This window comes from Trichogramma pretiosum, unplaced genomic scaffold (assembly GCF_000599845.2).
Source record: "Trichogramma pretiosum strain Unisexual culture from Peru unplaced genomic scaffold, Tpre_2.0 scaffold24, whole genome shotgun sequence".
Lineage (NCBI taxonomy): Eukaryota > Metazoa > Arthropoda > Insecta > Hymenoptera > Trichogrammatidae > Trichogramma > Trichogramma pretiosum.
In genome coordinates, this window is record NW_019641611.1 from 1,697,872 (window position 1) to 1,723,924 (window position 26,053).

The window sequence follows — 26,053 nt, forward strand, 5'->3', positions numbered from 1 at the left end:
CGCTTGATTTCTACGACGATGAAGAGTATCGATAGGTTCGCGGACGACACGAGCGATTCACATGCAATTAATAAATCTATAAATAAATATTATGATCTTGGCTATTGCTCGAAAGGCCGCGGGGAAAAATGCCGTAATCGAGAAACTGATTCACGCTCGCGATTGCGATTAGACGCTCGGCTGCTTATAAATCATTCCACGAATTTCGAGGCATTCTCGCGCGTCGATTTTCCGTATAGCTCTCGGTGTACATGTATCTAATCCAGCGTGGTTTACGCGCTCTATAAGGAGCTATGCTCGAGATTGACCATCGTTCGATTTGCTCGGCTGCCTGTACATTTTTCCCTATATCAACTGCTTTCGATCTTATGCACGTTTCCCTGCTACAAATATACACGCGTATATTTGTAATCGCCGCTCTCTCGCTTACCGATAAGTTTTCCCGACTCGAACGCTTATACACAAATGAACGATCGTTAAAAACTTTCCTTAGAAATTTTTGTATAATGTAATGTCTCGGCCAGCTGTGATTGTATTCGCAGCTCGTATATTTTCTGCTCCGCGTAATGCAGGCACGAATTTCGTATCAATTATCCTCGCACACATCGAATTATCAACTACTATACTCTCTCTACCTCTCGTTGAAATTGTTTGCACTCGGTCGATGTAGAGCAGCGCGAGGCCTAAGGACACAAGCGCAGCCAAGCCTCGGCAATTCCGTTACGCGCGCACAGGTGTATAATTCACATTGGTAGTAGTAGCATTATTATGTTCAGTCGCACGGAATGCGTCGCCGTATGGATTTCAGTTTCGTGATTTTTATTTCATTTTATTTTTTTCACTCCCAAGTTGCAGCAGCAACAGCAGCCTTTGCTATCGCATGGCCTGATTGCTTATTAGGTCGTTCGCGCCGTGTGTGCGAGCTGCTGCAAGGAAAATTTTTTTTTCTTCTTAATCAGTGACCTTTCCTTTTCCCGAGCTGCGGGTGCAGTATCAATCGAGCGTGGATACATGTGTAATAAATGCATTTTTATATCAAATTTCGTTCTCGATTTCCAGAGGCTCAGATTTTGATTTTTCTCTCTCGTTTGACGCCTCTTAACGAGTTGGCCCACTTACGTTGTATATAAAAGCAGGCAAGGGCCGATGCTTCCTCATATTGTTACTTTGATACGCGTCAATGTGAGGGGGGGGGCAGTGAAAGCCAAGCAAGTTGTTATGACGCTTGCTCATCAAGCTCTCTCGTCTCTGAGTAGCCTGAGAAATTGTGACGGATGAATCGAGAGACTGGCTTTTTTCAAGTACGCATCATCGAGCTTGTTTCGTTGGCTCGACTCAATCGCTCTAGCTGATTAATTTGATTTTTTTTCCATAAAAATATTCGATATCCTCTATGAGGAATTGATGGGATATCGAAAGACTCGAATAGCCGTGATTTTCTGTCGACATGTAGTACTCTCCGATCATATACAAGTACATCGCAGTTGAATCACAGCTGACAATCGATAAGAAAAAAAGTAGAAGACGAAGTGAGCTTTTTTTTTATCGGGCGTCGAGAGCTCGTATACGTACTACATATCGGCCTCGTTACTGATCGTAACGTACAATTATACCCAGCGGAAGCGGAATAGTCAGGCGTTACTCACCTATGACGAGCTCGTCGCGAGCGTGCATCATCGCGTGTACTTACGCACACACACATATAGGAAAAACGGAATTCTAACGCCAAAATATAGACTCTCGGCTCGGCAGGGCCAGACTGCTCGACGCCGCCGCCGCTGCAATAAGTATCTTCCGCGAGCGTCTGCCTTATCTTGGCTCATACGCGCGCGGGGAAAAGCAAATATGCCGAGCTCGCGGCGCGCACCGAGATAACGAGAGCCCGATCTGCGCCGTATTCTACGTGGAGCGGCGGCAAAAGCCCTGAAAATATACTGATTGTATAATAATCGAGCGCATACGCTGCGCACGAGCCATAGCCGCGGCGTCCTTTGAAATTGCACTTATCTCTCTCGCTATAGCTATGCCCATGTTTGTCGCAAGTCCGAACGCGGTCAAATGTCACGAGTCTCTTCTTTTTTTTTGGTTTCTCTCGTCGTCTCGTTTACGCGCTATTTTATTATTATTACTTTTTTTTTGCAAATGTTTATAAGCTTTAATAGTCTAAATCATTAGTGACGACGACTGAAGTAAAAAACATTACCGAGTCAAGCCACGAGTTTGGTTTAACGAATGTGCCTTATCTAATCTAGCATCTGCACCGCAGTATTAATGCGGAATTTCCGAGCAAAGAACCCAGGAACAACCTCAAATTCATGTTATTAATAAATTCGTCTGATAAACTCTTTTACAAATTAACTCCTTAATATCGGAATGGTACACATTTACCGCGCGATTCGATCGATGATATTTGTACAATAACGGAGCGTTTGGACAATTTCGAGCACATCGTAAAAAAAATTGAAACCGGTTCTCTCTCGTCGAAAGTATATATTGGTCCATCGATGTCATTTTTATCCTCGCACGCTCGAGTGTGTGTGTGTGTGTACGCCAACATTTTTCTCAAATTATGTTAATTATTATCGGGCGCGCGCGAGGGACTTTCTTGCGCAAAATCGACGTCGTTTGTTCAGCGGGAGAGTTGGGACGAAGAAAAAGAAGTAAAAAAAGTCCCATAACTCGAAAGTCAACGAGCATCGCGAGCGTCGACTTGCATATCCACACACACGCACACACAAACACTTGTATAAATATGCTAATGTAATACAGAAGACGTTCGTTCGCACACACGTGCGAAAATTGATTCGGCTTATAGATTTGGGTGGATATATGTATGTGGCAGCGTATATACCGTTATACTCGTATAATACGCTCATCCGCGCGCAGATCGAAAAAATGATCGATCGTTTATATAAGGTCGCGATTTTAACGAGTTCAAATTAATAATTTTTCAATCTTCCCGATGATGCCCGCGTACATTATATATATCTCGTTCGGTCGATCGCTGCGAGCGATCTCTCCGCGCTCATCGGCTCGGAAAATTCAATCGAGCAGATCGTCCGCATTATCTATCTCGCGCATTTAGAATGAGGCAAATATTAACGCGGCAATGGATCGATTATAATGCAATGGCCTGTGCGAAATCTAATTAAACATTGCGCGTGCACTCGACGGAAGAGAAGAAAAAAAAAATAATAATAGACATAAATAACGAATGGGAAGTCGAGGAGCAAATACATTGCTTCGCGATCCAAGTTTCTTCTTCTTCATTTTTTTGTAATTAATTTACAATTTATAAATCAAAATAGAATCCAAAATGGGCGTGCATAATTTATTTTCTGGAGCGAATATAATTTAGTGGCCGCGACTCTATTTTGTGTATAAGGTATAGGCAGCTTAGCCCTTATACCGTCTATGCATGCAGCCTAGCCTCTCTTTTCTCTCAATATCCTTTATCTCCATAGCCAGATATATAATACACAGCCAAACGACTTTTAATAAGTAGCCTAGGAAGCTCCATTATCTTTTCTCTCTCTCTTCTGCTTCGCAGTAGTGGTTTTTGCAAAGAGACTTTTTATTTCGTTATCCTATTCCCGCAAAGTTTCGCACGCAAGCTCCCCGCGTGCAATTTCATGCTTTAAGCTCTCGAAAATTTCGCTCGATGTTATGGCTTACACGTATGTACATAGTTCGAAGGTTGGAGCCAATTCGAGTTCGTGCATTATTATAATAATGGCTTAGAGCTTTTAATTGAATCGTTTCGCGAATGCACTGCCGGTGAGAGCATTGAGCATAAGCAGGTATTAGCGATGGCTGCTGCGCGTTTGTACATAGGTATAGAAGTCTCCGTATGCGTAAAGAGAAAAACGTTGCATATTATATTTTATATGCAACACACGCGGGTGTGGCCTCGGACGTTACTTTATTAGTCGAGGCGATCTTAACGGTGTACATTTACATTGCGCACGCAGCAGGCACATGTATGCGCGCACTTGTGTGCATGTGTCGGGTACCCATAGAGGCAATATTGGCTGCGGCTAATACGTTTCTTCGTATCAAAGCTCTCGCGCAGATAAAGGTGTCGATTTGAATACTCATTAGCCTTTGCAATGAGAGAGAGAGCGAGAGGAAAGGAGAGGGAGAGAGAAAGCAGCACGCGCATAACAATGTCTCACTCTGAATGTTTCTCCGCGAAACGAGCTCGCGAAAGACGATCCAGCGCGCGCCTGGGCGGTTAGATTGTACATTTTTAATCTGCAACCCCCCTTTTTTCTATATATACGTAATATAATACAATATCATATGCATTATCTCATCATTACGAGATAATTGCAAGGCGATCTCTGGGCCGCGAGCACGAGTTCTGTAATGAGTATCGTATTATGATGACTACGTAGTCGCCTAGAGATAGAGAGAGTACGAAACTCTATACTGCTGGATCGGTGTTGAGTGTTCTTCGCCAGCTCTATCTCCGAAAAATAATAATAAAAGGAGAAGAAGGAGGAACTGTCGCCAAACTTCCCAGCGAATGCAAATTTACGGTTCAATATAAATATGAAAAAGCTCGTAAATATGCTGCTAATCGAGATGCGCCATCTCGTCAAAGCGTATACCACACGTATGTATGTTAATCGTCGCCGACACAAGTGCCACTGCTCGTATGTATAATATTTATGCATTATATAAAGGCTGATTTTATATGCGCAAATGATTTGCGACGCTCGCGAGAGTCGCGCGTACACACAAACACACACATTCGAGGAATGCCTATATACGAGAGGTCACGCGTTTTTCTGGAGAATTTTTAGGCATGCTTATCGAACTCCGACCTATTGCAGCTCCGCTGCGACTCGCACTGTACCGCAGTCTCTGCGTTGAATCATCTCACGGCTTATCGCGATTCGAGTATGTCTCATACTTATGCGCTCGTGATGCAGCAGCCTTTTGTATTAATTAATTGCCTATTTTTCTACATTCCTTGGGCATTAACTAACGCTCGGCCAGCAGCTATCAATTAACTTTGAACTCTCGCCGATTATTTATTGACCAGCCACCACGTCGTTTGTTTTTCTTTCTCTCTCAACTTTCTCGATTGTTATTGCTTGAATAATTATTATTAGTCATACAGAGAGATACATAATTGCGAAACTCGATATTATATGTTTTCTATTCCCGTTAGGGTCTCGAGTGAATAGAAAAATTTCATACATGGGTATTTGAACAATCGCCGTTCGTGTGGTGGTCAAGGTCATAAACAACTTGGAACCTGTCGCACTAATTACACACACGAGCTTTTGAATGGAAGACAGTAGCGCCGAGTTCTTTGCTCTTTTTCAGCGTATTGTACACATACGTATCTCTCGAAAGACCATCGTCGCAGTACCACAAGAATTTTCTCTCCGAAAACAATTCCCTATCGGCCTATAGTACTTCTCTCGCTTATTATAGCATACATTCTAGAAAGTGTCGTTGTACTTTTTGACACTGATTGCTCCCAACGTTGTGGATTTCACACTTGCTCTTTTTCCGAGCTTGAAATATACGCCTAGAGAAAAATTAGAGCGCGTCAGCCAGACATTTTGACATTCCTCCGAGAAAGTCGCGTTGGTCCAGGCGAGGATAAATTTTGAGATTTTTTGCGTTTATTATTCTTAAAAAATCACGATCTCGCATTTCAGAGCACGAGAAGTCTCAGCAGCAGCATCAGCGATTACAAGGTCGCGTCGGCGGTAGAAAAAGGGCTCGTAATGATAATAATACGTATTATCCTATACGCGCGAGCACAATGCCGTTTTCTTTTCTGCTCTTCCGCCCGCCTGGCCGCCCGCTGCAGCTCGCGCTCGGCAAACAAGTGCGGAATGCGCACTTGCGATCATCCGCTTGTCTTTTTTTCTCCTTTTTTCCCAAACATAGGAGTGGTTTCTTTGTTTTCGTCGGCTGCAGTTGTAAATATAATACGGGTAATTGCATCGTAGCAGATACACGTATACATATAGAAAAGCCGCGGTGAAAAAATAATTTCACGCGCGCACACGGAAAGTTTATCGATGAGAAAGAGGTGTAAGCTGTAACGCGCTCTCCGCGCGTCTATTATTTGTAGGATAAAAAAACTTATCGCGAAAAAAACTTTGAAACTTTCCGCCGCCCTCGCTTGTTAGCATATATTGCAGGAAGCAACTTTTCGGTCATTGTGAAAAAAGAAAAAAAAAGAAAAAAGGAAAAAAAATGAAAGAAGCAACTCGTACGTGTTTTGCAACCAGCGGCGCGTTGCTATATATGGCGCACAGGTAGTCGAGTCTCTGGCCGGCAAAACTTTTTGGCGCGTGCGATGCATATATGCCGCGGCGTACACGGCTTACGGAACGACTCGCCGCTCGCGGGAGTCCGGTTTGCTCGACTTTCGACTCGCCTCTCGCGAGAGGTTGCGTCGTGTGTATATGTGCAACCTCGCAGAGTACATATTATCCCGTAATACTTTTTTCTCGCCTCTTCCGCCTCCGCCTGCGCACACAGAAGACGACGCTGCGGCCGATCGAGATCGATGCTTAACGGACCTCGACCGACGCATTGTGTGTGCGTGTAGCCGCGCTTGTATGTACGACCATCAGTGTCAGGGTAAACGGACGTTTCACGCCGAGTGAGATTTTGCAACTTGTCACGTACACATCGATCGACCAAGTGCTCGTGTCAAGCTAATGCATCGCTTAATTTTTCCGCTATCTCGCCGAGATGCGTGTGATCGCTACAATCGCCTCTATGAGATTTCAACACGCTCTATATAACCAGAAACAGAACAAGTGTCAGGCTAAAATGTAATAATTGATTAATCATGATTCAATTTAATCTCGGCGATATCATCTTACGCGCACGAAATCAATTTTATCGCGATCACCCTGTACTTTCTACATCCGTACACGTAAAAACGTGTAATACCGCCGTTAAAATGCGTATTTTGGTACGCGCGGTCGACGTTAACGCGACAGCAGAGCCTCGCCATGGGGGGGCCTGCTCGCTCGTATACACGCGATCGTCCAGCAGCGTCGAGGCGAGTTTTCGGCCCCAGCATAAACGCAATAAAGGCCGATACGGTTTACGATAATGCCAGCTTGATTTTTCGATCGCTGGACGTTTCATTAGCACATTTTCAAATCTGCAGTTTCATTCGTAAAAATCTGGATTGGCATACACGCCCACGAAGTCCATCTCATGTCGCCGCTCTGTATAGAGACTTGGGACGAATTCGTGTCGCCCTTTCTCTCGAATGCGTGCGGTCTCCGAGGCGAAATCGCAACGACGACGACTGCGACAACTTTTGCGTATATAAGTACACTTCCACCTTTGGCTTATGTTACTCACTTCTTTTTTTCGTAAATAGAGACCCGCGCGTGAGGCAGTGTATAACGGCTTTCGTAAACGTGTACGATTGCATGGAGCTGGGTATCAGAAAAAGACCCACCGCGAATAAGAAAGAGAGAGAGAGAGAAAGAAAGAAAGATCCCAATGCTTTAATTGTGAATGCGATTTTTGCCCAAAGTCACGTTTTTAAATTTTTACGAACGTTGTATTTATTTGATTTTTACGATTTTACAAATCCCATGTCGATTGCTTTTTTTCAAAGCATCTAATTCTCCTCGCTTATGCATGTCGCATGAGAATTAATTTCTCGTTATGCAAATTTGCGCGTAGCCTACAGCTTACGTAGTCGCATTGTTGACAGCGTAATAGAGCTCGAAAATGGGCTGATGACCCAGATTCTTTGAGTCACATGTAATAATGAACGCGTGCAACGAGAGAGCACTCGACACCTCGGCCGCGTGTGCGTTTCTTTTTAAAGTCGCGGATGAAAAAAACCTCCTCTTCCTCGGCAGCACGCATAAGAGCACGAAAAAAAGTGACCGAACATTTCTCCCACGTAACAGCACGTTGACGGATGCGTATCGTATGTACACAGAACGCGTCGTTTTAATCGTTTCCAACTCGAGACGTTTTTCACACGCGATCCAGTGTATGTGTCTTTTTTAATATACAAGCGAGCATATCCTTTTGTATTATCGCTGATGGGAAGAGAAAACAAAAAGAAAAGGTTTTTTTTCGATTTTACAGAATGGCGTCCGAGGAGATGAATAAATACGCGATATTCAAGCACGATACCGTTGATTTCGCGCCGAATAAATTTTCTGTAATTATCATCGGTCCAGGCGCGCGCGCGATGCATTTATTTCGCTTTAAACTGTCTGCGGGGTGTACCATATACGAATGTACGTACGTAACGGGTCCGCCTTGCCGGGCTCATTTGTCAAACTCGCGATTTTCGTTTTTCTCCTCCCAGAGGCTATGTGTGCACGTATATTGCGCGCGTCTTGTTTCGTGGAAAAAATACGAGCTCGTTCGTGGCTCTCAATATAACATAATGATGCTTGTATGCAGCGCAGTGTATCGGTTATATTGTTTCCTCGCGATTGTAAATTTATATGCATTATAGGGAATTTGAAGGCTTCTGAAAAACTAGAAAAACTCGTGGCTACCGAAGCTTCGCGAACGAGAAAGAGAAGCTGAAAAAAAAGCCATACGTGCCTACTGCGTTCGCGCGTCAAAGTGTACAAGCGAAGGAGCAAGATCCCTTAATGAGTTTTCGCGGAACACGAGACTGGCAGCAACGGCAGCAGCAGCAGCAGCTCCCTCGCTTTCTTTCCTTATGGCTCGCGTCGACGTTTGTCGCGCATTGTTGCGGGCCTGCGCGGAGCCCCGAGTCGTATAGCTCCTCGCTCGCGAAACGTTTCTACACATAATACGATTGCAGAAGTGCCACAAGTCCTTCCCTCTTGTTCCTTTTTTCTCTCGTTCGCGCGAGCGTTTAAAAAAAAGGGCCTGCTGCATTTAGCACCGAGCGAGCGCGTTGGGCTCTCTTTGTTCGCGCCACGCACACACACGCACGCACGCGTTATAATGCATACGCAGCGTGACCCGCTTGCGGGGTGCATGTGCACACGAGTCGCTATATAATGCTCGCGGAGCAAAGCGAAAGAAAAAAAAAGCGTAAAACAGAGCGGCATATGTTCGCGAGCGAGTTGTATAGGAGATCGATTGACTCCGATCGCCCCAGCGATGAGTGATTTCTTTCTTGTGCATCGTAGCGGGTGTTTGAAAAAAAAAGAAAAAAATCAACCGAGCTCGTGCGCCTCGAGCGATGGATTAATGTCAGAGAAGATGCAGCCCGATGCGAGTGGGAGAGAAAGAACAAAAATAAAACGAGGCATTAGTCATCGTATTTTAGAATTAGAAAAAAGCTCACACACGAGATGCGCGTCTATATTTTTAGTCCACTCGAAAAAAATCATCGACTCGACGAAGTAATGATTGATGCAAGACTAACACAACGTCCAAGTACATGGCTTCGTCTTCTAGCTCTCGCATACAACACATAATATAGCCGAGTCTGCTCGTTTCAAACACACATCCTCGCGCGCTCGTCAAACATGTCATATTAACTCAGCTATTAGCCGTGTCGAACCCTTGAAACTCATTTCTATCCTTCTTTTTTTATTTGCGTCTGGAAAAGGTCATTCTCTGCTTTTTTACAGCTCGCGCGCTTGTGCAATGTTATTTTTTTTAACGATCTTATTATTGAGCCTAGACAGAGACTTACGCGTAATCAAAATAAAAAAATCAGTAATTATCTATGATTGGAATCTTTGGTCTGCAGAGATCACTTAGGTCGTAACCGTTTATCTTGCTGATGAGCTGCTTTGAAATGTATTAGCATTAATTTATTCTTGAAGGCAGCCAAATGGAAAGCCAATAAATGTATCTGTGGGCTATGAAAAATCCCATAAATCGACTCCAACTAAAATCATACATTACGAATTATCCATTATTCAGTACTCGCGTACTTTTGATCAGCAAACGTCTCTTTCACAATCGGCCCGTAATTCTGTAGGTAATCTCGCGAGGCCCCGAATTTGTCAGCACGATTTCGTGCGTGGGTACATATTACGGTATGCAGCAAAGGAAAACGCACGCACATGCATATATATATATAGAGGGTCGGGCGTGCGCGCGATGCAGCAGAAATGTAGAGCGATTTTACATCCGTTTATGGAAATGAGTTTATTGTCGTCGAAGAAGCATGAAGTTCGCGTACAGTTACATCGTATATAAGTCGCGAAACACCGTAACGCGTAGTCGTTCGGTCGGTCGTTTTTATTTTTTTATTAGCATAATTGTGCATGTACTCGTACATGTACGCGCATGAAAGAGAGAGAGAGAAAGATGTAATGTTCGTAAACAAAGCGTGCGCGTGCGTATATAGCAGTCGTATATGCGCTGAAATTTATTTCGGCAATTTCAGATTCTCATTTCGCGCGTATGATAATTAAAAATTTTTTACATGGCCATTTTATTAATTGCAAAAAGTCTCATTTCCGACGCCTCTCTCCTCTTCGACGGCTGATTTTTAATCCGCGCGTGCAGCTATATATGCGCGAATAGTCTTCGTCAGGTTGACATTGTAAAATTATTTCTGGCACATTGTATTAATTTTTTCTGACAGATCATGCATACAGGCGTACGTGTAGTTCTATGATTTATTACGCTGTTCCGATACTTTTTATGATATATTTCTCAACGAGTACATGACGTGTAATAAATGGAACCTTCATTCATTGTCGGTTGTTATGGAAATACAAAACAACCACGGGCTAATTAGCATGAGATTATTTTGTAATTTTATTTTTCTTCGCGCATCTCGCGGCGATTTGGCAATTTTGCAATTATCGTCGTCCCACGCAGATTTTAACGTCTGCATTCGAGCTGCAACAGCACATGCATATACGCAGAAGCCGTCGCGATTTCTCGACTTTATTTCGAGCTCGTCCATCGCGCGGCGTTATGCACACTCTCGTTCGTTAACAGTAGCATCGTGTATACACGTGCGTTGTGGCGCTTTGATAAATCTCCCTTTTACGTAACTATACTGCCAACGGATTTATCCAAGATCTCAGCGATAGAAATATCCCATTAGAAAAGTTCTTCGAGCTCCTAGCGCTCTCCAACAGTGTGTGTACGCGAACATTAACAAACTTTCTAAAACGCAACTTGGACGTTCATCGAGAACACATACGTGTATGTGTGCTCGAAGACGCTGACCGACCGAAGAACGAAAGTTTCACCGTTGTATACAAATCAATACGCGGAGCTTTGGAGCAAAAAAAATTTCGGCACACGAGCCGCTACTATATAGCAGAGAGCCGCGTTCCCAAGGGTTCATAAAGTCGAATATTTATATCGCATACATATGAAGGCGCGAGACCAAATCCGCTTGATCCCTCGGGAGTACGCGCGCACATATATATAACGTAAAATCACGGCGCATATATAGCACGCATGCGAGGAAGAAACTTGGAAATTTATTTCGCGCGCGCGAGTACGTATGCGTATTAGCCCAAGTTTAAAATTTATCGTCCTGCGCCTTCTTTTACGCGCGCGTCAGAGCAGCTATTCATTGTAAGGAATAATGGCTCGTGCACCCACGAGCTCCCAGTTTATAAGTAAGACGAAAATCGCTTCGACGAATCGGCTCGAGCGATTAGTTTCTGTGATTTTTTCAAACGATTCGATATCACCTTTTGGAATAGGCCATTAATAAGCCTATTTTCCAAACAAAAATATGTACGTTTCAGTGACGATGTTAGGTGTTTTTAAAATCAACATCTATCTGTTGTTTTGGCTCACTAATAATATGTGTACATAAAAGACTCGTGCGAAATGCAGCTCTAAAAACGCCGATTCAGCGCGATATATGCGTCGAGTCACGGTCCATTTCACTCGACGCGTGTGTTTACCTTAATGAGAAAAAAAATTTCGAGCTTCTGGTTTTTTGACTGAGATAATTTATAAACGTAGGCCTAACGATACACATATTATGGGACTTGCTGGTGTAGCATCGGCATCGCTACTTCTACGCTCATAAGTGCTTCGTTGTATATACACAGCATACACCAAACGAAGAAATCTCGCTGAGAGTTTAAAAGAGAGAGAAGAAGAAAGAAAGCGAAAGAGGAGAGAAAATATATTCGAATCACGAGCAGTGCATCGCTCGAACAGCGATTTTTTTTAACCGCTTAGGCTTTAGCTTCTTCGAGAGTTTAAAATCTAACGAATAAGGGCTCGGGTTTATACCTATGCCGAGACTCGGTGTGCGTTACTCGTATGCGTATACCGTTGCTCTTTTGGGCGGACCAACGCAACGCGCCGAGATCACCGAGCGTTTCCATGATATATCCTCGCCGCGGTCGACTCGATTATTTCCGAGCATTAAGAAAATACATGCGCGCCTAAAGCACCTCGTGAGAGCCGCTGCTCGCCGTCGTCACGTTCACGATGTTCGCTGCCAATCTAAGTGAGTGCGCGTACGTGCACGCGGAGCAGTGCAGCCGCTACATAGCCAGTGCTGCTGCAGCAGGGCCACGCCGACGCGAGTTTCATTTGGCTAAAACGTGCAGCGCTGCGGCCGAACGCGCGAGGCGTTAAATATTAATTCTATCATACCCCTAATACTCGCCCGTATAGACGCGAAAACGCCAAAAGTTTTCAACTCGGACTCGCTCGCAATGAATATCTCGTTATTCGTTTAATTATACACAGCCTGCGCCGTTACTGTATATATCTATAAGCGAACGTGTTATTTTAGCTGCGCAAAAACTAGCGTCAATAAAAAAAAAAGTATAGGAGTAGAGCCAGTCTAGCGAGCGGCGAACGGGGTAGAAAAAATGAAGCAATCCAACTCGAGCCATTCCTGCGTCTTTTAAAACTTTTAAAAATGTTTACTCCCCGCAGCAGCTGAAAGTCTATACGTGCACGCGTGTCGAGAGTTTGCCGTAAATTAACGAAATGCATGCGCCTCGAAAAAGAGTGCCACTTTTGGAAAGAAACGTGAAATTCACTTAAACAAGAGAAAAAAATCTCTTCTCTCTCTTTCTCCCTCTCTTTTTTTCTCTCGCCAAAGAAAACAATCAAATAAAACACAAATATACGCAGACACACGTGTGTACGTAGCAGAACCGCGTATGTAACCATTTAAAATCTTCATCTCGTTTCGCGCAGGCTCTTCTTCTCGTTTAATGTAAAACGAAAAAGCAAAAAATACCATTATAGCTAAAATGTGTGCTCTGCATTCTATGTTTCAGAAAAAAAAAGAGTGCCAACATGACGTCGAAAGCGAAGGCTGGAAATTGGCTCGTGTTACCGCTGTCACTGCTGCTGTTGCTGCTCATCGTCGCGGCAAATCTGGTTGCTGCCTCGGACTTCCGGCATATCGCCTTTGATGGTAAATTGATATTAAAATTACGCACTATACATTATACATTTACCGCTCTATCGTTCCTCGCGGGGCAAATGATTTACGCATCGTATCGATCATCCTACATCACTTCTATTATTTACACTACAGATATCTTTTCGCAAATTTATTATCAAAAGTTCACCAAGTAGATCCGGCTACACTCGAAGGGGGAGCGCGGAAAAAAATGGCATAAATCGCATAAACGTACATTATAATGTGTACCAGCCACGGTGTAGTATATAGGTTAAACCTGAATTATGATCAAACCGGCGCCTCGTGTGTATACGTTGTTAAAGCGACAAATACATTATGAGGCACAATGAAAATCCCGAGTTTTCTCGAGTAAGTGCATACTGTATATAGAGTAGACATAGCTCGGGAGTGAAAAACACAAATATTCCGCGTGGCTCGAGAGAGATTGCGATCTATTCGAGACCGAGTAATTGTTCGCAATTGAATTTCTTAATCCTCTCCCCCCTCCCCTTAACTTTTCCTTTATCTTCGAGCTTAAATTCACTTCGAGTATAGTGTAACAATTACCTAGGCTGTACATGTGTGTCCTTCGAAGGCAGTAAACTACACATCCAGATTGTAGCACATATAACATACACACATAAATGCCTTTCGCTTCTTTGATCTTTAAACGATTTTCATGTACGATATATATTTTATATTATACAATATTATCGTACGGAGGTGCGCCGCCGAGCGTTAAAATCTCTTTTGTATTTTCATTTCGCAGAAGATTACACGCGAGAGACAATATTCTCTCTCTGTATTTCTCTGGTCGTTGTCGGTGGTGTCTTGGCGAAGCGCAAAATCACGGCCGACGAGAGCTGCAACTCACGCGAGGTCACAGTGTCAATCGATTCGCGTCACACGTATACACGTGCTCCATACTCCTCTCTTATAAGTTTGCGTGCGTCTGTGTCTGTGTGTGCGAGCGCACATATATTGCGAAAGAGACGGAACTCCCGCGGTGCGTTTGGCTTTTCCTGCTAAGTCGTCGACGAGTCGTAGTTGGCAATATAACGTCGCACGTATATTACACGTACGACGCGTATACGCCGAGTCGCAAAAAAAAGAGCACATGTCGATATGCGATCTCTCGCGTCGTGAATAAGCCATATACGTGATCGAGCGAATTAGAGAGATGATCTCGAGATGGGAAAATTGCGCGTGTCTTTGAGCGCGCGGGCGAGCTTTTGTCTCGTTCACGCGATTTCAGCTGAAAAGTCTTTGCCTCGGTGATGTTCTCTCTCTCTCTCTCCTTTTTTCTCGAAAATTACGTATACGCGCAGTAAATCCCTCGGACTTTGCTTCGCGTGTTTTGCAGTTGACATTTTCATCCTTTGCGAAATGCACGTGCCACACACGGCTGCTTAGCTCACGGCTAACGAAGAATTACGCAATCGTATCAACGACCGCGCGCCAACGACGACGACGGCGACGTTCATTCGACCGAACGCGGAACGAGATTTTCGAGTACATATTTTAATACCGCAGTGCATGCATAATATTTATGCAAGATAAATAAACCTGTGACTCGAGCTCGAGGTAACGAAAAAAGAAAAAAAAGATAAACTTTTCCTCGAGAGCTCGTGCAGCTCGTTATAGTCGCGGCGTCAATATAAATTCATATACGTGCGTCGGATTTTCATTTGCATGGCAAGTCGTTTCGCACCCCGAAAATGTTTTCTAGCAAGTGTATTATAGCGCGTGCTGCTTTGCTTCGTGAAAGAGAGAATGAAAACAGCATGAGTCTCCCGTTGGAGGCGTTTTCAGGATTCTCTGCACGCGCTTGAATATAAATATTTTAACATTCTTCTGGCGGCCGTATACGAATTAACAAAAAAAAAAAAAAAGCGAAGACGATCGTCGTCCGAGACAAACAACATAAATGACGCTATAATGAGCCTTATCGATTCGATTGAATCTCTGGCGAAAATGAAAAAAAATGTTGCTATGGCAATGGATCATCTTTCTTATATTATGCGGATACGAGAGATGCTTGAATTGTTATTATTTATAGTCGTCGAGAGATAGAGGCCACCTTCGATGCTTGCGCATACATTTATAAATATAATATTTGAAAAAATTCGCACGAGTCGAAGATAGACATCGGTGACGGCGCTCTCGACTCGTCTCTGCATCTATAACTAGCCCGGGCATAAAAACAATTCTGTATTATAGCAGCTGATCAATTTGGCTTGTTATACACGCGGTAAAGAGTTCAATTAATAAGAAACGTTTCTGACATCGCATAATACGTTAACACGTGTTTGCTAAGTGTACTCGTGTGCGAACACTCATGGGTCGTCATTATTATACGAGGTCCGATAAATTTCGCACACGAGCACAATGAGCCTGATGACGTTCGTCCCATGTCATCGCAGCTGACCTTTTAAATAAAACCACACGACCTTATGGGAAAAGTGTCTCTTTCTCTCGGATGCGATCTTGGCGCAACCTCGCGAGGCGATTGACCTTGCCTTTGCTGCTGTATACTGCAGCAGATGCTATATGCATATTTAGCACGGGACGCAGTGCGAAGCAGGCGCTCCGCAGGACACGTGCACACACACGCACACGTACGTGTATAGGTTGGTTTTTTAATCCAAATCACAGGCGAATATCTGCCTTCTAAGCCATTACGTATAGCCATATACATACGGAGCTTACTCAAGCAAACTCGATAATTACCAACTTGATTATGTATGAAGTTATACGTGTAGACACAGGTATAAGCAACTAACACGCCGAGCACACAGTGCATCAGCAGCGAGTACATTATCATTATTATGTATCATAAAGCGTGGTAGCGTCTTTTACGTTCGAGCCAGTTTAATTAAGCCGTTTTAATATATTAAAGGCGCGCGCGCGCGAGCCCAGCGACGAGAAAGAGAGACGCTGCAGCGGAGAACGAGCCGTGCATAGCAAGCCTGTACTTTCCATATTATATCTGTAAAATATGTGCAGCGTCTCGAGAGTGTATGCTGCTGCTGCACGCGCGTATTATACACATATCCAAGGTGTGCATGTGGAGGCAGTCGGAGCGCGTGGCTCGCTCTCCGCAGCTTGTCTATTGGCAATTGCCGCGTTAAAAGCTATCTCTCTCTCTTTCTCTTTCAGCCAAGATGCTTTTTGATAAGTACCATCATGCGTACCCGCGCGTATTATAAATTTATAACGCCGCGACCGTCCCTATATGATATGCACGCGTGCAGAGGGCACGATTTATGGGCGACGCACATTTTGAGACGTGGTACGCGTCGTCGTCCACGACGTCGCCCTTATCACTTTTGGCCTAGCGAGCGAGGCGTCGCACGACAGAGGGACGAGGATCGATCCAATAAATAACGCAGTCCTGTGCCAATAAATTTTCAACAAGCGGAGCTAACGACTGATCGGTAATCATTTTACGCGCGAAAAACCTATCATCGCGTTTTTTATTTTACCGAGTTTCAGCGAAAGTTGATCGATATTTTTCCAACGAATATTTCTTCGCGCAAGTGCTTTATTTACTATAGGGTAGCGCTAGTCGATAATATAGTCGTTCGAGAGAACGAAATCGTACGAAAAATAAAAATGTTCTCGCGCCAAAAGCACAAAAATAAAATAAACATAAATTTTTAGGACTTTCATGAGATGCACTCGAGCATTAATTATGTTTCCTGGAAGAGACTTAAAAAAAATTAGCTCTCAAGGCTCTCGACCACTCGCACAAAAAGCTGCACAATCGTGAGCAACAACTGGCTCCGATCGCTGCTGCTGCCGAGCTTACTCCGTGTAAAGAAAGAAAATCAGAGACCAGCTACATACACGACATGGCCACGCGCAAAGAAAATCAATGTACGCCCTACTGGGCGTCTACTCTCTGCACATAAAGGTCAAACGTGATATCTTGCGTATTTTAAGCGACGCACACGCGCAGGGAGAGAAAATATCCGCGTCTTATAGCGCCGAGAGCCCAAAAGAAAGTGTTAACTCTGCCCGCTCACAGCAGGGAAAACAGAATGATCACTGCGTGCATACATACAGCCACCAGGAGCGGCGCACGTATGTATCGGTGAGGTCGCACACACGCCTAGGAAAATACGAAACACACATACACACACGCGAAGCTAGAATATAACGTCGTAAATCACCAGTTCGCGCCTGTAAATCAGCTCTCCGTAGTAGTGAGCGCCTGCAGGGCTGATGCTTTGCTTCGAGGAGGACTTTTTTCCTCTTTTTTCCAGCTTCATCGTCGTCGTAGTCTCTTCTTCTTTTGCTGCTGCTGCTGCTTCTTCTTCTTCTACTTCTTCTCGTGAGCTGCCTTATTCGATCTCTCTCGCTCGAAATAGGCAATTTTCCCTTTTCTTCCTGGTCAGCAGCAAGCCCGAGTCTGACCCTGAAATACCCATATCTATCTGTGCAAATGTGTTCTCTGGTAATTTTTTTTCATTCGACTTTCGGGCCGCGTATCCGCGGGGGAGTATATACGAGCATCGACGATGTTACTATTTATAGGAGATTTATTTATTCGTTCGAGTCATAATTTTCGAGGCATATACACGATCGGCGCGCAACGATAGGCGAATAAAGTCGGTGAAATCGAGCAAAAATATATATGCTGCCATGTAACGAAAATTCACATTCGATTTTCGTGCATGTGCAATTTGCGCGAAGCTGCAAAAACCCCAACGAAGAAAGACGCGTCTGCATCAAGTCAGTCCGAATATAGCGTTTATATTACTTTCTAAAATTAGCCGTAAGTCGGGGGCTGGCTTACATGCGTGAAAACGATTTGTGTATATGCGTGTGTGACGCGAGCGGATCACCAGCTGCTTCTCCCCCTAAACAGCTTCGCTCTCTCTCTCTCTCTCTTTCTCTCTTTAGCTCCCGACCCCGTCTATTCTGCGATCGTTTGTAATTTCGACGAAAGCGAGCGTATCTTGCTATTTAGAGAGACGGATCGAAAAACAAAACATAAAAATAATGATATGAAAGTAAAAGGCAAAAAAGTCGCGACGACAATTCTTGGTCGCGTCGCTAGTCTATATAAGTGCACTTTTGTGTCATCCTCCTTTTGGCGCTTTAATAGTTTCTCAACCTCGCTGCTGCCGCGGGAATTAAAAGAAACGAACACGATACTCACGCCCGGCTTGTCTTGTCCACAGTCCGGAAGCTATAGACGGACCGTGCCATCGCCGCGCAGCTCGTCCATATATCCTTTTCAATTTTCTCGCGTCCAGCTGCTTATAAACGCGTGCATTATAAAACACACGATACCCACGGCGCATTACTACGAGGCAGCTCAGAGGCTATATCAGCCGCTTGAAATTGGAGTCGGTCGACGACTGCATATATAGCCGAGCGAGCGAGCACGAGGCAGTAGAAGCAGCAGCGGTGGCAGCAGCAGTACAGCGTCAAGCTGAGAAAAAGACGGACGAAAACAACAGACCCTTTTACACCTACGCACGTGTTGTTGTACAGGGACGGCTCGCTCCTTTCCCTTCTGTCGCTTTTTTTTTGCTCACTCTATCCTTTAACTAGCTTTGTATATTTCTCATCTCGCAAGTACAGGATCGTTGCCTCTATAGACGTCGAGGCAGTGCTATTTTTAGCGGCTGTATATATATCGACGTGTTGTTTATAATGCACCGTTGCGTTGAACGCACAGACGTGCCTACCACACGCTTGATTCATTGAATCATTTTCTTTCATTATTAATTATATTTCGGACAAAGTGAACGGATCTCTCACTGTTTCTGGCTCTCTTCCTCTCTCTCTCTTCTTCACGCGCCCCTTTGGCACATAAACAGCTAAGAAATTAACAGTTAGAATAGCTGGTAATATGAAATTAGTTATCGCGCATAATACTCGTCGTCTCTTTCTGCCGCGTCGAAGAATGTCGTATTGGAGATATGGCTACTCGTATACGTATGCTCGTACGCGTGTAATTCGTACCTGCCGTTGATGAACGACCTTGAACTTGAACAGTGGCTCGTTAAATAGCGGTATTAAACGGCAGAAAGATGAAGAAAAAGTCCGCAGTGCATCAAAGACATATTTTATAACTCCGCGGATCGTGCAAGTACGCTGCGCAGCGGCGCACACCGACATTTAAATAAATGCCTTTATGTTCGAGGAAGGATAGTTAGCCCCTATAAGCCAGCTCGGCTTGGCTTTAACGATTGAAACTTTTAATTGATATAAAGTTTGAAAGAGGCGTTAAATAGCTACTCTCGCAGCCGCCACGGTATGGCGCATCCTATATAGCAAGCACACAACCCGTACACAGCTCAACGAATATACTTCTCGCGAGTAATGCGCTTAATTTTGCGCGCGGCTAGGCAACGAGGCGCGTCGCGCGCGCGCGACTCAACGAGTAAAACTTAATGAAACGCAGTGTTTATATATTTCTTGCCGCATCGTACTGGGCTCGGCTGCGCTCGTAGATTTATATACACACGCATAATGCTGTAGTGGCAATAGAAGCGAGAAAAGACGTTTGAGATAATTAAGAGTTTCGACGATTTATATAGGCGGTGGCGATAAGTGAGTGGCTAGGGCCTTTTTTATAATGCGCAACGCCAACAACAAGAACAAGAACGATTTTACGATCGTTCAGACTCGAAGATTAGGTGCGCACATGCAGATATTACATTATATATTGCAGCCACGAGAGCTCTATATGCGTATACACAGGTGCGATTGCGCATCTGCGCACGTTCATGCCGAGGAGGAGGCGAGAATCACGCCTCGTGCGTGCGGCCCTCGATGCTCGAGCGAACGAGCTAATTTCCAACAATAAAACGAGGCGAACAAGTGTAACGCGTTATATGGTAGCTGCTGTGTCGTGGTTGCTCGCGTGCGCGCCGAGTAATGCAGCACTCGCGAGTATATCGAGATCGCAGCTGCGACATACACCGAGCAGCTCTGCTGCAGATCCGCAGAATTTATATCTGCTCTTGTTGTACACGTACGTACGTACGTAGGCTTATACAATCGCGAGGCGAAATTGCCTCGCAGAAATACGTACAGAGGCATTATAAATGGCTATACGACGCACAGGTACTCGAGCTTGTATTATCGACACGCAAAGCGAAGAAAACGCGTCGTCCCCGCACGAAAAAGTCGTGTCGTCCTTTTTATGAAATATTTATCGCGCGCGAGCTGGGCAGATTTTCGAAAGTGTACCTGTGGTTTCGCGGTGTTTCGTCGCGGTATAATGTGCACTTCTCCGAGCGCGCAGGGCTTCTCTCTCTCTCGTCACGCGCGATCCTTTGTACACCATGTACACGTATATAAACACGCTCGGCTTCGGTCGCGCGTTGCGTGCGTATCGTCCGCACGACAGAAAGTACAGCGCAGATATCTCTGGCCGACCTGTATATAATATATAATTCCAATCGATGCCGTTTTCTTTTATGCATAAATAAAAAATTCAAAACCCGAACGAGTTACGCATGCGCCATAAGTATACTCGATTTATAAGCTAGTGTCGATTCTCCGAGACGAGCAGAAAGACAAATGATGCTATTCCGCGAAGCTGCGCGCTCCTGTGTATATACGGCGCGTATTTTTCCTACTACGACTTTCAACATCCTTGGGGCATCCGTTGCAATAATAATGACAATCATCGAGTCGCGTCTCGGAGAAAAATTACTCTCGCTCGATATAGGTATACTCCTTTTTTTCTCCTCTTCCTTCCCTTTTCCGTGAAAATGTCTCGCGGCACTTTTTAATCAGAGTCGAGAGCGCGCACGGCCGCGACAGAGACAGCTCTGCACGACAACGACGACGGCGAGAGCTGCGTGCGATATAAAGCTCTGCGCCTAGCGCATAAACGTCGATTCGCGCGTAACCTGTTGCTGACTATATAGAGATAGCTGCGACTATACACAGACGCACGTAATGCAGCACTCGATCGACCTATCGGTCAAACTCGTCTCCGTCTCGTCTCGTCGTCTTGCATGTACGTCTTTTTCAACTGTCGTCGTCGTCGTCGTCGTCGCAGAATTCATTGTTGGCATGTCGATGAAAGATGAATTGGTGGATCAACCGATATGTGCTGCACTTGGTGTATATATAAACGCACCCACGTGCAGCATCCTCATTACCAACTACTCAAAGCCTGTATAGTATGCGTATATAATATCGAGTGCAGAGAATTTACATCTACCTCTCTCGAGTTACTCGCTCGCGCACTGCCAGTAATCCGCCTCTGCCTCTATATCTATACAGCATGTGGATCTGCGAATCTTACTGTAGCATAATCGGATCATCGTCCAAATATCGGCTTATTCAGTTAATTAGCATAAATTGGCCGTAAATACAAAGTGCCTCAGTCGCGCGCGCAGCCGCAAGAAAAAGCCATCCATCCGGCTTCACTTGGTAAACGACAACTAATTTGTTCCGGTCGGCGCATTTATTTATAGCATCCTCGAGGAATCTTACGTATATACGAATCATCTGTACTCGAGACGTCCGAGTTTTTTTCGAGAGGATCAAACGTTTCGCGCGTTCGGTTACACATAATTTAGGCGCTATTTTCTTTGGAAGCGTCTAGACATTAGAGCTTACTGAGCAGGGTTCACATCGATGAAGTTGTTGCTGTAATCGTGGTCAACTTACGTTTCGATCAGGTTCACGCGTGGGAAATGCAGTCGTTTGGGTGTTTTCGATTTTACTCGCCAAGCAGCGAGCAGAGTTTATACCGCGAGTGCCGAGCGCAGCCAAGAAAACGACGCGGCTTCTCCGAATCATTTAGCAGCGAGGAGAGCGAATCACGCTGCATTTTAACGAGTTGTAAAATGCCCCGATAAATCCATCATCGGAATCCGTCGATTATTGCAGCGGCACGGGTTCCTGCAAATGCCCAAGGTGAAGGGCAAAAAAAGGGGGGGGGGGGAAGGGCGAGAAAAAAATCACGAGTGAAAAAGTAACATCGCCAGAAAGAGTTAAAACTGATTTTTGATTATTTTTACTCGGCCATGCGAGCGGTAAAATAATGTCTCTGGGTTATATTTTTAGGGAATTTATTTAAAGTTTTGTCTTGGCGTGGAATCGCACGCACGGGGTCGTCGTCGTCGGGCTCGCTACGTGTGCGCGCCCACATAAAATCGATTCGGTACACCAACATACACGCCAACGAAATAGGTTACAAAAAGAAACAAAAGGCCTTATATATATTGGAGTAGTAAGCGAGCAAATCGTTACTTCTCTCTCTCTCTCTCGTGTCGCAGGCCTGGCAGGCAGGCAGGCAGGCGGGCGCGCACGCACATTTGGGGTCTCGGGCATCAAAACCATATTCGTTTATAATAGTACTACTGGCACTATTCGAATATAAAGAGCAAAAGGGCAGCGACCCCCATTACTCACTTTTTTTTCTTCTTTCAAATGTGCGTGCGTGGATCGCGTCGTATACTGCACTCGCACACACACACACGTACACGAAGATCGTAACGGCCTACGCTCGCTCGCGTATACGACTCGCATTTCGAATACTGTATGCTATATACATACAGTAGCTGCAGAGCGAACGAGGAGCAGGTTATGCTAACTGCCGTCCGGTTGGCTCTTGGCTGTGCAGCGCAAAGTAGCGAGAGAGAGAAAAAAACACAACACGAACATGTTGTACACCGCGAGAGAGAGAGAACGAGTATTATGCTCTGCGCCAACTTTGCTGCTGCTCCTACACTCGCGATATATAAGCTACATACAAGAATGAAAGAGCTTTTTTCCTCCCTGATACCGAGAGATGTACTCTTACTTTTTTCATCCAATTCATACGCTTTTTTTACTCGGAAACCCTATTATTAATGTTATTGATCTCTTTAATGGAGAAATTATTAGAATCAAGAAATAACATTTCAAGTTAGACTGATGTATATCAAAACAACTGCTGCCGCATTGGAGGGAAAACAATCCTCCGTCACAACTGCCACCAGTGATATATTATCTTTTCTTTGTTTATGAGAAACTCATCAAAGTCAGAAGCGTTTAAGTATCGCTAAAAGCCGAGTAACGGTTAGAACTTCTCCATTTTGTGCGAGGAAAACAATTACACATACACGTATAAAACAATGGAAGGAAAAAATGTGCTAAGCACCGGCGCGGTAGTTTCGACGCGACGCGCTGAACCAAACGATCGGATGCAATTGGCAATAGCGGCTACGCGAGGCTCTCGTTTGCGGAGCGGGCATCTTCGCCGGGATTGGGAATCTCACATGCTCGGGCATGGCCTCACAACTTCATCAAGCTAAGCGCGCCAATTCAATCTCACTTTTCGCATTTAAACACTCGGCTCTCCGCAGCTCGAGGTTCTCGCTTGGCGCGCATTGCTTCTTACACAATTAAATCGCGGCTACTACTGCCGCACTCTTTAATCGAGTAAAGTTTCGCAGACGACGCGCGCACGTTTTACGACAAACACACTATACGTATATACACGCCGGACACGTTAATTGCTCGCGAAAAAGCCGGTTCGCAATTATCCTATCGTTTATGTACTCTATACGCAGTGCAGTTCAGTGCAGTGTACGCGTATACTCGTTTATGCTTCCTGTGGCCCGCGGAGGTCCTTTGACTAATTGACCGAGAGAGGGACGAGAGACGGAGCTCGGCTCGAGCAGCTCACGAGTTTCTTCGAGTCCTGATTTAATCGACCGCAAAAATTTTTTAAAGCCGAAGCTACTTAGCGTTTGGGAAATATGACGACGTTCGTAATTACAGCAGCAGGTCCGATCGCTAAAGTTCAAGATCTCTCTGGCCGATAAACGCTTAGCTCCCGCCTTGATCGATCTTTCACGTATATAAAACAGAAGCCGCGAATTTCTTTTCCTTTTTTGTCGCTGAAAATTTCATCTTCGCTCGTAATTACCCGCGAAAAAGTCCGCGTTCCGTACCGGAGAATAATGCTCTTGCGAGTTTTTTCCGTACAAAGAAAGTGGTGGAGGTTCGGTTTTTTTTCAAGAGCGTTATTAATACTTGTAAAGCAAGAGAGAGAGAGAGAGAGAGGGAGAAAGAGTAAAATGTAAAAAAAAAGTTACAACGAAGCATAAAGTGCAAAGCTTGACCGTAAACAAAAATCCCGTCAGCGAAAAAAATTACTCTCTCCTGCACATGATCGACGTATACGCGCGTAGTACACTCACGCGCAAGAATATCGGGTGTCGAGCTTGCTGCAGTAGTGCGCGGAGCAGTGCTAGTATATACATATGCCCCCATTGCAGCAGGAAAAAAAGAAGGAGAAAGAGAGAAAGAGAGAGAGAAAAGAGAAAAAAAGTTGGGAGAAGGATGAAAAGAAACGACCTTCAGCTCCAGTCCTGCACGCGAAATAACAAACTCTCACAATTACAAGCGAGCGCGCAGGAGATGAACGAGAGGAGAGAGAGAGAAAGAGAGACGAAGATGAAGCAGCAGAAGAAGAAGCTGTGTGTGCTCTTGATATATTGGCCTTCGGCTATACTTAAACGTACGATGCGGGGGCCTGGTCACCCGTAATATTTTTTGAACCTCGCGAGATGCTGCTATATAGTACACCAAATCGTAAATATCGTTGGCTCTTTTTCTCGGGATGCAATATGTGGGTTATGATGTTTCGCCGTAACTTCTAAGCGTCGTCCTAGCTGTATAATATGCAGTTCGCATGGAACATGGACGCTCGGTAATAGCGCTTTTCTCGCGTCCTCGTCGTTCGAACGTGTACGGCATACTGTCAATTAGTTATATTTAGATGGCGATTTTACGCGTTTAGAAAGCCATCGCATAAATTTCGCTTTTAAAATCTTCTCGAGCTGCGCGTTTCGCGTGCGCGTGAGAGCTTTTCTTCGTGACGCTTTGCGCGACTCTGACGTCGAGATATTTTTCTCGATATCAAGACAAATATTGTCCCAAGCACGAGAGACGAGAGCCGCTGCCATTTACATCGACGTGTATTTTATAAACGCGTATACGTACATAATTACGTGGTACATGGTGCCTGCGTGTATAATGTATGTACGTTTGGAGATTGAACTGCCTGAATTACTATTATGAAATCGACCGCACACAAAGGGGCGCGTATACCATTGCTCCGTGTGTGCGTGAAAGTTTCAAATAGGCCATATGTGTCGCGCGGCTAGCAATAACGATTATGTCGTCCCGAGTCCCTTATCGTTCCACTTGTATAAATGCTCCGTGTCATCTATCGAGGACTGCACTTTTCTCTCTCGTTCTCTCATCGATGAGCGAGAAGATGCCCAGGTCCATTAGGTCGACACGCGAGAAGCAGAGAGAGAGAAAGAGATAATGATACTCGACGCGTTTCGAGGAATCCCTCCTCGACAAACGCGCCTGCTGCATATATACACGCACAAACGATCATTTTGTTAATCAATTTCGTTTTATTTCGTTGCAGATCTGTCGGAAAAGCAGTCGTTCGAGCAGGAAGGCGTTGCGGCCTATTCCCAGCTGCTGTTTGACGTCGCCAGACAGCAAGTCGTCGTAGGTGCACGGTAAGTTTTGGCCCTTTGGACGCCAGCCAGAGTGTATAATTAAAACGACGCAGTCCAAGTGCGAATATATTTACCTTTGCCGCCGAGCTCTTTGAAATAGGCTCGACGCGTGCGGCTAATTGACCGGAGTCTCGTGAATATAGCTGCTGCTGCTGCTCCTCTGCCCGAGGTTAAAAACCCTTTCGCAATCGTTTTGGCTGCGCAACAGACGATAGCAACGCGTCGCTAT

The 26,053-nt window shown here is 44.9% G+C and overlaps 1 protein-coding gene across 2 annotated transcripts in view; it reads left to right on the top strand.

Annotated features, from left to right (window-relative positions):
- Positions 1-26,053, top strand: part of LOC106648204 (semaphorin-5A) — a 52,215-nt gene that overhangs the window by 10,145 nt on the left and 16,017 nt on the right. For both annotated transcript variants that reach the window (XM_023458607.1, XM_014364907.2), the window contains exons 2-3: positions 13,185-13,324; positions 25,728-25,824. In XM_023458607.1, the coding sequence (XP_023314375.1) occupies positions 13,204-13,324; positions 25,728-25,824 (218 nt within the window). In that variant the 5' untranslated portion in view covers positions 13,185-13,203. The remainder of the gene's footprint in view (positions 1-13,184; positions 13,325-25,727; positions 25,825-26,053) is intronic.